Genomic DNA, 13,474 nt, shown 5'->3' with positions numbered 1-13,474 from the left:
TCACATATTCCCTAATGTAAGCTTAGCACAGGAGCTGCTCCTTCAGAGCTTAAGTCACACAGTGTCTTAAATCCCATTATCTTCATGAGGGCTTGGATCTCTGTCTGCCTTCAAGAACAAGGGGACTCCCTCTGGACTGTGTTTTGTGGTATACCTAGCTGAACCAAAGTTGCTGGTAAGGGACACAAAGTAGGCAGTGCACCCCCGCTGACGTGCTACAGATGGCAATCTGGTTGCATTTGTTTTCTGCCTGCAGTATTTTCAGAATCCTTCTAAACCAAAACAAGTGTCCACTGATTCTTGACAGAAGAAGCAGATGTGAAGCAGCAGTTCCCACTCTAAACTGCTGCCAATAAACCAGAAAATCATGCCTGTAGTATCTATCATAGTGAATATCTATCCAGAAACTCAGATGTACCCTTCCTCCTAGTGGGATTTGCATTGCACAATTAATTCAAGGGGTGCTGGAAGCATGAAGAAGAAATTTAGACAGTACCATTCATATGCACTGTTACACGTGAAAGGATTTTCGTAATTTATCTACAGGCTGACATTAAAAAAAGTCAATATTTAAGTCAGGCATCCCAACCTTTTACCGTCCAGTTCTTGCCATTTCTCCTATTCATGTCAGTAAAAGCAGCACACTAAAAGGGCTCAGTGCAGCATCATATCTAGAGCTACTGTGCAATCTGTATATGCACAATTTCACAATATTCTGGTACGCAGAATGTTGCTTTCTGCACTAGGAAATCTCTCTCTTCAAACACATCATGATCCAATATTCCAGTAAATCCTCCTCACTTTCCATAGGTATCCTCTTTTCATTTTCATAAGAAAATATCCCAGACCCTTGGCCCTCAAATCACCCAGTAACGGAATGACACCCAGAAGAGCTTCATGAAGTTCATTGTCTTCTATTTCAATCCAGTTTCCCTATTTGTCCAAGCCAGCAGTGACAGAGGAAGTGATACAGTGTAGTACAACATGGGAGTCAGGTGTTCATGCACAATTTGCTTTCACACAAACTTAGGAAGAAATAAGGCACGCGCAGTGAAAAGCATTATAGCTAAACTCCTTCAGGACCCTCTTCAGATCCTCCAGTTCCTGCTCTCTCCTGGGAAATCATTGGTCATGATGACAGTAGCCCAGCTCTCACCTGACTTGGCAAAGAGCACTTCTAACATAAAATATAGTCATGAAATTACTCTGATTGTCTTCATTTAATGAACTGTCACAGGAACAGCGAAGTGACCAATCACCCTGGCTACCCACCTCTGTCAACGTCTGGTGATGTAGCAAGGTCAGAGATACAAAATATCCCCTTGCTGTTACTCCTGTGGAAGAAGAAGTAGCAATTTTAAACCCTTAGGTTTCCTCTTACTATTTTCTTCTTGTTGTCTTACACAGCTAATCAGCATCATGACTTCTCCATGGCTTCTCTCACTGTAAGAAAATAAATTGTTTGACTTCCATATCGGGTGTTGAAAGGTCTGAGAAGCACAAGGGAAAAAAAAGCCACAGAAGCAAATTGGCCAAATAACCTACTATTTTGTACTGTTTTTCCTGGACCGCAGTCCCCACTGCTAATGAAACGGTCAAGGATTTTTCCATGAAGAAGCCACAGATTTAAAAAGACACATTTCAAGCTGGTCAACCTCCAGGCAGAAACTGCTGCCAACACAGCAGCAAAATCCAAGCGCTGGCAGGACAGCAGAGGATGACCTTGCACTGCACAGAAACAGCAGGCTTCTGCAGACCCTCTTTAACAACAAGTCAGGGAAAGGACACATTCTACTTCAGCAATACAGTAACCTGTCAAACTGATTTCACAAAACCTAAATACCCTAGTCACACAGACTTCCAAACAAAGCAACTTGACACCGCATAACTGCCTTTCCTTGCTTGTTAACTTCAAAACACCTCGTTGCCTTCTTCCCCTAAGGGCAAAACTCCAAGGAAAAGCAAATCTGATCATTCTGTGCCATTACAGACAACAGTAATATCTTCAAAGTTTGCTTAAAGGCAATGGCAAAATTCCCACAGAAGCGTTCTGCTAAGCTTAGTGTTACTGCTAATTAGCAGAGAGGGAGACCTCCTCTTCCTCAATAAGGTGAGTGAGGAGGTAGGAGAACAATGACATTTTTCTTTCAGTACCTTATCTGATCACTCCCTGTGACAAAATCTGGTCCCAAACTCCTCAAGTGCTTCAGAGACCTACATGGTAGGGACCAATAGACTTGTCCAGTAGGGAAAGGTCAAAGGCACCTGCCTGCAAACAGATTTCAAATCCAGGCTCTTAGCTATCATAAGCTCTGACCTAAGCCTCATTTTAGGGCTCTACACTGGGAAGAGAAAATGACATACCCATTATAAAAATGCTCTGTCAAGGACACCCAGCTGGCCCTCAGCCTCTGTGAGTTGTCACCAGCTGAGATGGTTGAAGGGTTAAGCTACCTTAGCTGTAGGTGGTCTGCAAGCAGAATCTATAGCAGGTCTGACTCTGTGTAGATTAGAGGGGACCTTACTGACAAAATTGCAGATTTTTTTTGTTTCTTCTAGGAGCGCCATAAGAGATTTTCAGAATGGGGTAAGAACTTCTGCACCATTCAAAAAATCCTATCAAACAGACAAATTAATTCAGAGGTGTTCTGGGAAAAGTCATATTAAACTAAAATCAAAGAGCCATGAAATCCACACAAAGGCCTCCCAGAAAGTGAGGATAATAAAAATGGTCACTAACAGATCAGACCATGTATCCTAGCCAAAACAAGCCTATCAGTCACTAGAGGTTTGGTGCTTTGCTCAATTTGACCATCCTTGTGGACACAATTCACAGATTATTCTGAGTTGGAAGGCACCCAGAAGGATCATTGAGCCCAACTCTTAAGTAAATCTCCCTTTGGATATCAGAACTGGCAGACAGAAAGGGTTCTGGCTCCAGAACTAAGGAAGAAAGCTATAACCTTTAGACCTTGGCTTGCTGTGCCAGTGTGGCCAGCTAGGGTGATTTGCATCAGCTTGGACTTTAACTCCAAGGAAAAACCAGTGTCCAAAACCACCTTTATTTTCCATATTATATTTGCACTGGGAGAACTTGTTTTATCTTGTTGAAACTATTTGTAATTTAAAAACAGGACTCTGCTTAATGAATCAGCATTTCCTGGATTTTACCACTCTGCAGAGGCTTCTCCTTTATTGAGTAAGTGGGTAAGTTCCAGACACATTAAGTCATCTGGCAGAAGAGCTGGTGCCCTGGGCAGCATCTTGACAGACATCAGGAGCTCAGACCTCACAAAAAGATGCTTTTTGAATTTAACCTCTCAGAAAGTCCTATTATCATATAAATCCTGACCCTGGCATGCAACATCATCTTAGAATGAAGGTCTGCCCAGGGTGAATGTTGTTAAGCACAGGCAGACACTGCTTCCAACTCATGTAAGTCACCAAGCTGCAGAAAAAAGCAGGCACCATAGACATTATTCCTTTGCTGCAGCCCTCCTCCCCCTGCCTTTAACTGCAGTCTCTAAGCAGTTATTTCCCTTTACTGGATTCATGGATCTCCAGCTGTAGTGACTGTATCTCCAGTTTGCAGGTACATTAGTTCATTTCTGAGCAAGCAACCTTGTTCACACTACAGGAACCAGTGCAAAGCCTGCAGATCTTAACACTCATTCTCCTTCAAAACAGGCACTGAAGAGTGAAATGAAACAGCATTGCTACCACACAAACCATTACCTTCTCATGTAGATGTCTTCATACCTCGCTATTTCATGCAACCAAATTAGTCCCTTTCTTCTCCAGTTTGATCTCCCTATTCAAAATACCCCAACTAAAACTTGGGTTGCTTGCTCTGTTCCTAACTGTGACATTTTTGTTCCTGTGGTGAAAAACACCCACCACTTTGAGAGATGAAAATATTGTTTCCGTGCCACGGAAGAGAGCCCTGCAGTAAACATTGAAGTTGTGTATGACATCAGTATCACCACACATTAAACATTTACACAGCCCCATGATTCTACAGTTTCTTCGAAGAAAAAAGAATGAAAAATGCACACATGAGACAGAGTACAAGAGAGAATGATCGAGTTCCCCTGAGGCAAATATTTCAGTTCCCAAGAGCATCCAGCATGGCCTCAGTGATGCTTAGACCAAATGTACAGGTCAAGCAGCCTAGAAAGTAACTGTGGCAGAAAAAAGGAACCTCATTCCTCATTCCCAAATATTTGTGCAGTATTTTCAATTTCTCCTACACACATCCCTACTCTTTCTATTTCCCAACACTAGGTTAAAGCAACTCCTCACACACATAAGCTAATATACAGAAACAAATAGAAGGCTGGCCTCAAATCCAGGTAAGGTGTGTAGGAATACATTCTTTTATTTTCCCTCTTTTTTTGTGGCATTGTTCTTGCTTAAAAAAATAACTCTCAAAATATCAGGGACAAAAATTTCTGCACTGGCCATTTTTTGTTCAGGATTTGGCCAATCTTTGGAGCAAAGATGAAAGAGGGCTTACACACGCAGAAAAAATGCCACTCTTTTCTTTGGGTTTACTCTGCCTAAACCAGTCTGCATCCTTTATAATACCTGCCTCAGTGGCATGGCATGAAGAAAATCAAGACGTGCACAATTCACAGCAGGATGTGCATCCAAATGGTAGGGTGCCAATTAGGCATGACCCAGGGCCAGCACACCTTGTGTGGGAGGGCTCTTCTCTGACATGGGGCTTTGGTCTCTGCTAATTGCTGCCCTCTCCTGCTCAAACTCTTCAAACACTCCACTCTGGGATAATGAACCAGTGACAAGCATGCTCTTCCAAGTCCTCAAAGAGTTATTCCAGCTGCAGACTCTACCACAGTAGACCATCCCTTCTCTCACCAGGTGCAGAGGGGAGAGGTAGGAGAGATTCAAGGCCCCTCGTGTGCCAACCACACTTACCTCCTAGAGCTTGTTTCATAACAAAATCCATGATTTGTTGCTTGGGGTCCCGCCCACCTTCACACCTCACATGCACAGAGACCAGGAATCCTTGGAAGGCAGCCTGCAAAGAGGCACAATTAAAAGAGGAATAGTGTCTCTAGGAGAAGAAAAGGCGAATGCTTGGTCTTCCTCAGCTCTCTCCCCTCAGCCTTCCTCCCTTTGTCTGAGTGCAGACAAGTTTCCAACCCTCCATCCCTTCAGACCCTGCTTTGCAAGGCACCTGAGGAGCAGAGCTGCATGCTGGCGAGCGGTCAGCGAGTGGGAGGAGTCAGGGGTACACGGTGGTTCACCCAGACTGGGCAAGTGCCCGGGAGCAAGTGCGGAGGAGCAATGCGGCGCCCCATCAAGGCTTGTCTCCTGCACACGGGCAGGAAGGGGTCAAACCTTTGAACTTTCTCGTTTCTCCGCCTGCTTCTCGCCCTCTCGGTTTTCAGAAGGTTTGCTCCGAGGTGGCAGCTCCGCCCGGGACCGCCGAGGGGGCATTTGAAGGTGAAGCGCCCTGCAAGTGCCAGGGAGAACAACCGGGGGATGCTGGGCGATCAGGATGCGGATGCAGTCCGGGTGGCGGGATGGAAAGTCCCCCACCAGAACCCCCCGGAAAGCCGCCAGCGGAGTGCCAGCGAGGGCTGCACCTCCTCGGGGTGAGCCGGGACGGTTCAAGGTTGAGACCGGCCTGCCCCAGGTGCAGCACAGCAGCCTCGCCGCTCCGGCTGCTGCCTCCCACCCCCCGCCCGGCTCCGGCACCGGGTCACAGCCGTGCCAGCACCTGGAGGGACGAGGGCTGTCCCTGTCTCTGTGTGCCCGCACCCCGCCTCTCCTCTCTGCCCTTGCCGGCTCCGCTCGGCACGGCCCGCCCGCCCCGGCGCCGATACCTGGCTGGGCGGCAGGCGCTGTGCTGAGCCGGGCCGGGCCGGGGCAGGTGGCTGCGGCAGGTGGCGGCTGCTGCGGCTCCTCTCCTCTCCCACGGGCTCCGGCCGGCGCCCGTGTGCCCGAGGGTTGCCGGGGAAGTTGCGGGTGCGGAGTGGGGGAGAAGGAATGAGTCCAGAGCTTCTCCCTACTTTTCCCCCGCGCCCCTCTTTTTATCACAGCATTTCCGGACCATCCCACCGACATGGTCCCTCCTTCCTCCTCCCCTCGTTGCGGGAGCTGGACTCTCTCCCTCCCCCTGCCTCCGGCTCCCCCGCCCCTTCCCTGCGCCGCCCTCGCCCCTCGATGCTCGCCGCCGAGCAGGCCCCCAGTGCTTCCCAAGCCCCTCGGAGGGGTGCGTGTATCTGCATGGGGGTCCCCCACCCCATCCCCGGCTGTCTCCAGCAGCCAGGTGTCCTTGTGCTTTGCCGTGGGGGGAAGGAGGGGTGGTTGTCAGCCCGCTGTTGCATTTTGCAATTGCTTCCTTGCCTCTCCTCAGGAGTCAGTGTGTGTGCCAGGGGAAATCTCTGCAAATACGGCTTCCTGCAAAAGGGGGAGGGTGTGGGAGAGCGTTCTGCATCCTCTGTTCTGAGTCCTTCCCGGAGATCCCCTCTTATTCCCTAGGTCCTGGAACGAGTTGGAGAAGCAAGGAAGAAGATAGGGAGGGAGCAGACCCTTCTCCTCTCTCTTGCTTCGCCTCGGATTAACTGTGGCCGGAGAAGAATCGCCGGCTGCTCGTCTCTGTGCTCTCCCTATCCAGGTGGGGGGGCGAGGGTGGGAGGGGGGGGATGGAGGGGGAGGGTGGGATGGGGGAAAAGAGGAAAGTCATCTCCCTGCGATTGTCGCTGAAGGACGCGAGTGCAGCGATCCGTTGTCCAGCCCGGGTTCGGGACGGCATCTGAAGGTGAGAAGGAAGGAGCTGTGCGAGCGCTACTTGGCAAAGCAGGGCAGTACCCCCTCCACAGCACCGGCACCCACCTTTAGGGATGCCGACAGCCGGCTTGGAGCTGGGTGCGGAGGAGACGAGTTCTGCTGCTGAACCGCCCTTTTGTCGCCAACAGGAGAGATGGGACAGCAAGCCCCAAAGTAACCTGTATGGGTCTAAAAGGAGGGAGGGGGCTAGGGCGGAATGCTGCCGGCAGTAGTGGGAGCCCGGGGATAGGGAGCAGCGGCGCCTCCTGGGGAGCCGCTGCCACGGCCCGTGGGCGACCTCGTCTGAAGGTCAGGAAGGACGCCGGGGCTGCACCTGGCACCGCGCGGAAAGGCACGCAGATCCAGCAGGCATGACAGGCAAGTCAATACCTCCCGGGGCACTGATCGGGGTCTGCAGCCTGCAGAGCTTACAGATCCCAGCTGCAGATGCGGGAGTGCATGTTTCTACACTCAGGACAGTGTTTACCACCTCGGTCTGCCTCTGTGTCCCATGCCTGTCAGTGTTTCAAAGGCATTTGGATAATGTCCTTTGTACCATGTTTTAATTTTCGATCATCCTGAAGTGATCGGACAATTGGATTAGATTGTCTTTGTAGGTCCCTTCTACCGAACTGTTCTGTTCTATTCTGTAGGCTCCCAGAAAACCACTTTTGCAGCAGACACTAGTGTTACTCTAAGAAACTCACCTAGGTAAGCATCAGCTGCACTTTTACTAACAAGTTTCAAAAAGGAAAAAACAATACCAAGATGGGGTGGAAAACCCTCTTGTTTTGAGTCTTAACTCACCCCCAGAAATTGCGGTTCAAAGGTCATAATGCCGTATTTTTGTTGGTTTTTCATACATAACATAGGACTGTGCCAGCATAGATAACTGTGCTCAAGAAAGGAACCTAGGAGCCTGCTGGAGCTGTGTGCCCAGGCTTTTGTTCTATTAACACAGTATTTCCAGATCTGTATTGCCTCCCCAAGTGCCTATATGACTAAGCAGGGCTTATAGTTTGAGTCTGTCATAAAACATCTCACATTCCTTTTTCATCATATGATTGCTCTTAGAGAGAAGGACAGTGTCCCCATCCCACACTACTAAACCTCCATATGCACACCTTGCTCTCATATGCCGGAGTCTGGGAAGGAACAATTCAAATTACCTCAAACAGAAGGATGAGAAAAGTGTGGGCTAATAGTTAGAACACCCAATCACCTAAAATCAGCTTTCTTCTTCCTATTTTGGGAATCCTGGACCATGCTACATCAAGGAACTCCTGTAGCAGCCAAGGGTCAGCATAGCTGAGTAGGGTTGCTCAGAAATGTCACTGTTCTGCTCATAGGCTCCTCACAAGCTCTCTAGTATTGAATGTCCTCCCTTCTGTGCAGAGAATGGTGATGTCATCCACAGGGACTTCAGAAGCCAGACAAAAAAATAGAGACATCAAGAAGTCTCTGGGAGATCCTTGAGCTTCTTGTTGACCTGTTTAAAACGGCTGGTCTGTTTCCAGAACCAGCTGACTCTCCGAGGGTCATGCACTCGTGATTCTGTTTCCAAACTGCACCCACTTTTTCCAGATTATACAGCTGACACAGAAAATCATGACACATGAGACAGGGAAACAAAGCTCTGCGCACCAACTACCTCACTAGTCCCTTCCTCTTCAGGAGAGCAAGGTACATCATTGTCAAATCACAAACTCCACCAAGATAATCGTAGTCCCAGCTTCAGTCTCTCTTCCCTGCCTCAAGCACCAGCTTCCAAATAACTCCCACAGAGTACCTTCCAGATGAAAATCCAATCACCTGTGAGCCTGATTTGGGTACATCCTGTCCAGGTGATACCCTGGCTATTCAGTCAGGAAAGTTCCCACCAGTACACTCCTCACCACATGAGGATCAGGCACAGAGGCAAGAAAGGATGCAGTTGAAAGAGATGATGTAGTCTATAGATCTGGGTCTATTCATAGTCTCAGAAAGGCTTCTGGGGAAGGCTTTTACCTTGGAGGCAGAACCTTTACTCAATTTGCCGAGAAACCCAGCTGGAAAGATGGACTCATGGGGATCTGTTACGTGATTTACCTGCCATACATGATGTCTGCTACAAAAGAAATAACAGCTCCTGCAGCCATGGTAATGATACGAGCAATGCCACATGCATCTTCTTTCTGATGGCATACAACAATATACTAGGTTCATAATAATTTATGAGTATGAATCTGGCAGTAATGCAATTTTATAACACTTACTGGACAGCAACAAATCTCAGAAATAGCAGTGTTTTCTCAACAGAGTGAGGCATAGAGACTAGTATCTGTGCACGGGAACTATCCCAGCACCACGGACAGAGGAGAGCAGCCACACATGCCAAGGCTACATCTGACACCTCTAAAACTTCCCCAAATACCAAAGCCAGTTCTTAGTCTGGTTGGCACTGTATAGCTGAGATATGCTTGCTCCTGATTGTGGGAATAGGCTTGTTCTTCCTTACAGAACCAGAACAGTAGGAATCCACTTTGTGACCTTGCTTTGTGCAAATGAAGAGTACAGAAAACTGAGCAAAAATCTCCTCTGCGGAGTTTTGTACATGGAACTCAGATTCCTTCCTTGGCCACCAGCTGGGAAACTGTGTTTATTGATATCCATGTAAAAAGTGGAATAAGCCAATAATTGTGTTTGGTGACATTTTCCATAGAAAAATGTATATTTGGATCTCCAAAAAGAAGGAAAGGGCTGTTTTCAGGAAAAAAAAAATTGAATTAGTTAGGATGTTTCATTTCAACATCTTAAAATGCAGTGTTTGATTATTCAGTTCCATATGGTGTTTGACTACTAAACTGAAACCAATGCTATGTGAAAATGATACTAATAAGAAAGCTCACAAACAAAATGTAAAGGTTATAGAAAATACTGAGGCAGCTGCCCAAAATGAACATAGTTTGTTTCTTTTTCCCTTTATTTTTTCCCCCACTATCTTATTATGAGCTCTCACTGTTGTAACTGCTGTGCTGCTCAGTGGACTGCAGGAGCAAGATGATTAGCTTTTTATCAATACAGCTGCTGATACAGAGGAGTTAGGTACTTGCTAAGGGTAATTTGTGTACATCAGTTGCAATCCCTTCAGTGGTTTATTTCACTGAACACAAATCTACTGTACGTTTCATTTTCTCTCCAACTGTCAATTCTGACTGTCAAAACATTTCAGAATTCGAGCATTTTTTACTTCTTCAAAAGTATTGCTTTGTTTCTTGTTGTTTCAATCAACTTACAGCAGGCTTTAAATAAGCTCTTTATTTTCCAACCAAATAGAAGAAAAAACAACATAATATTCTTTTTAAGAAGTGTGTGTTTCCCTTGAACCAAAATTACAAAAGGACTTTTCAGCCATTTCGGATAGCTCTGAAGACCTGGTCCATTGAAATCTCTTGACAATGAACTTTCTAGTTAAGCATTTGCTTCAGCTATCACAAGACCAAATTTTATCTCCCTGCTCTTAGAAAAACTAAAACAAGCATGTATTGATTGTTCTGTCTCAATGACATGCAAACACAAGAACGCAAATTATATATATATTATATATATATATATAGATACTTTTTTTTAATGCACACAGATGCCCCAGCCTAGTTTATGAATAAGCCCCTTGGTAGGCTGCCATTTACAGCTTCTAGCCCCTAAGCTGACAACTTCTTGTTTGTACTCTACCTTTTCTACTCTCCTAGTCCTTGTAGCTCCATTCCTTTATTTGTTTCCTGTTGTCTGAACAAGTCTTGCCTTACCGGACTAATTGAGGGCTCTGATTCCTGTGGATAAGCATAATCAGGTAAATATCCCATAGCTCTTACCTCCAGGATTTACAGCTCTACATTACAAGGCTTCTTTGGCAGACAGAAGTTGATCATAAAGCCAAGAATCTATCTTTATCACTGCAGTGATTAAATAATGATGTCTCTATCCAAAGCATATAAAGTTTTTGTCATGAGGTTATTATTTCAAGTACTTTTGGCAGGAATTTTTCCACCAGTGAATAAGCCGTCCAAACCAGAGCATTCTGTAATGTGTCAGGTTATACAGAAGTTTAGAGGCAGAGAAAGCAAAAAAAAAAATTTTGCTGTTTTGTATTTGATGCTGTTAAGACATTCTACTTTGATGTATCAAAAGTGCTGCACCTTTTCCATGACCAAATCACTTTGCCTTGACTCTTTGCTTCAAGCAATACATGTCTGTATTGTATGAAAAATAAACAAAATCATAGCAGAGTAACTCAGGCTTTTTTCAGAATTCTTATGTCATGGAGAGGGAAAGAGAGGTCACACTTTTCCTCCTTGTTGCAATTTACAGTGCAAGCAAGATTCAAAATGTCAAACACACTTTTCAACAGAATTTCTATTTTCCCAGGTAGTTCTGTGTCTCGCCTTCTTTTATTACTCTACGTCTTGGAAAAGAAAATGATCAGAGGGAAACAGCATACTTGGCTGAGATGATAGCTTGGTGTCAGATGCTACAGCCTGTAATTCTTTTCCTGTGTTGAAAGAGTAGTCCCAAGTTCTGACCTCGACTTGGAAGGAAGGCCCTCACCTCAAAATGTCAATCTCCGAGCCATAACAACAAATTTAATTGTTTAATATTTTCAACTTTTCATTAAGTGTTAGGTGAATGTGTGCTTATCTTTAGATACTTCAGATACTTGTAGAGCAATTACTCTTAGGTGTGATGCAGATGCTGGCAAATTAAGCTGTTAAAACATTATGCTCTTTACACTCAGATGTTTCTGAAGAGACCATGTGATATGACAGCTCAGGAATTCTCATACCTTCCTATTTCAGTTTTTTTTCACTTGCTCTCCATTGCCTCACTTTGATAACAAACCTAAACATGTGATGAAGTCATTTTCTAGGTAGAGTATATTAGCTGAATCAGATGAGTGGAATAGCAGTACTTGAAAGTAAATCTATGTAATCCACATAAAGTAGACATATGTGTCACCTTAGAATGTTTTTGTTGGGTTTTTTTTTTTACCTCAGTGGAACTGTAAAAAGTAACTTGTAATGTCACATAAATAAATTAAAGTATGCAGCCAGCTCATTCCCTGCCTTTACTGGCATGACATTTCTTCTATTGATCCATTCAGTGTCAGTGAATCAACAGCTCCACAGTGTTGTGGGAAGAAGGTTGCATGCAGGTAGCAGGGTTGGAGATTCTATCCCCTTGCATTGCACAAACCAAACACGAGGAATACAGTGCAGTGAGGAAACTCCTCCACCAGGGCATCCACAGCTTAATGCATCACATTGTTCTTTCATCAGCTTCTCTCCATGAGGATCCAAGGACATCCACTACCATCCCATTTCCTGCTTAATCCTTGTATTACCAGTTGATCATATATGTCATTGTCCCTATAATTTTCTTTTCCTTCTGGTATTTTTTTAAGACTGCCTCTCTTCAGCAACTGGCACAGCTTCTCACAATACTGTAGCTTTGCATTTCATCTCTCTGGCTCCAAGTACTCTCTTTTTGTGTGCAAATCAATGCAATGGAGATGAAATGTTACATCTTTTACTGATTCTTCTCCCGCTGACGTATTTTTTACACCACATCTATTAAGCCTGTAATATTATCCCACTGTCTTCAGGGGCTATGACAACTAGTCAGACCCCAAGGATTTAGTCCAACCCTGTAGTAACTCTTACAGCTAGAACCGATTTTAAACAATAGTTTATAATTTTCTTCTTTTAATTTTCACATCCTCCCAATGTCCAGTTCATGAAAGTGAATCCCTTAACAAAAAGGAGAAGAGTTAACTATGCTGTATAATGTCAGCAGAATACATCAGCTGTGACCACATTATATAGTCACAAAATGGGTGACTGACTACTGGCCAATAGAAATTAGAGTTTAGTAGCCTTAATAAAGTTCTTACAACTAAATATGATGAGTATTAGACAAGTGTGGCCAAAACACAGGCTTCAATTTAAGCTAAAGCACTAGAGAGTTAAACTTAATAGACTGAAATAGCTGGACTTGGACACTTCTATTAGTGCATGTGTGCTGAATCCAAATTAGTTCTTCTAAGCCTGAACATCTCATATGATGGGTTTCCCTGAAAAGAAATTATGTGATTGTAAACATGATCTGTCAATTTAACTCTTACACAGGGCCTTCCCGTATAATCAATCTTTGCTAAAAATTAGTAACAAAGTGAAGGAGAAAATTCACTGTGTTTATAGAATCCTTGGGAAATGCAGATCTAAAGAAGAAAATTTCCTGTGTTGAGAGTCCAAGCATTTCAGAATTCAATAACTTGAAAGCCCAATAATTAATATACCTGAATCTCTGTGAAGTACAAATATTGTTCCAAACATGCTCATCTGCCTTTAATTTCACATTGCTTCTGTCTAATTAGCTACATGCCATTTCTCACCTAACCTCCTTTTGTAATATTTAGTCTTCAAATGATAGCATTTATCAGCTGGATGATGTGCAAAAGCAAAGCAGGTCACTATTCTTGCACATAAAAATGAATGTCTCTGTCCAAGCTCCCTCTTGCTGCGTCAGTAATGTTGAGTAAGAGTGAGGTCATTTGCCCACTTTCTGAGACCATCGGGCACAGGGTGCCAGGGTTGGGGCAGCTGAGCTGGGGAGGCCTGGCTGATGTTGTGTCAGGCTTGGT

At 45.0% G+C, this 13,474-nt stretch overlaps 1 protein-coding gene and 1 long non-coding RNA gene across 3 annotated transcripts in view; one reads left to right on the top strand and one right to left on the bottom strand.

The window, feature by feature from the left end:
* Window positions 1-6,887, bottom strand: part of CPLX1 (complexin 1) — a 111,332-nt gene extending 104,445 nt beyond the window's left edge. Inside the window, exons 1-2 of one of the 2 annotated variants that reach the window (XM_010400068.4) lie at window positions 6,865-6,887; window positions 4,939-5,041 (exon numbers count right to left, since the gene is read on the bottom strand). In XM_010400068.4, coding sequence (XP_010398370.1) covers window positions 4,939-4,969 — 31 coding nt within the window. In that variant the 5' untranslated portion in view covers window positions 4,970-5,041; window positions 6,865-6,887. Of the gene's footprint in view, window positions 1-4,938; window positions 5,042-5,852; window positions 6,073-6,864 lie in introns of those variants that run through there. The other variant, XM_039567064.1, reaches the window with a different exon arrangement.
* Window positions 6,181-11,889, top strand: LOC104689765. The gene is made up of 2 exons (XR_005603835.1): window positions 6,181-6,646; window positions 7,452-11,889. It is a non-coding gene; the product is annotated as an uncharacterized LOC104689765 (long non-coding RNA).
* Window positions 11,890-13,474: the final 1,585 nt, after the last annotated feature.

The sequence above is a fragment of the Corvus cornix genome, chromosome Z (genome assembly GCF_000738735.6).
Source record: "Corvus cornix cornix isolate S_Up_H32 chromosome Z, ASM73873v5, whole genome shotgun sequence".
Classification (NCBI taxonomy): Eukaryota; Metazoa; Chordata; class Aves; order Passeriformes; family Corvidae; genus Corvus; species Corvus cornix.
This window is presented reverse-complemented; position numbering and strand designations above follow the sequence as displayed.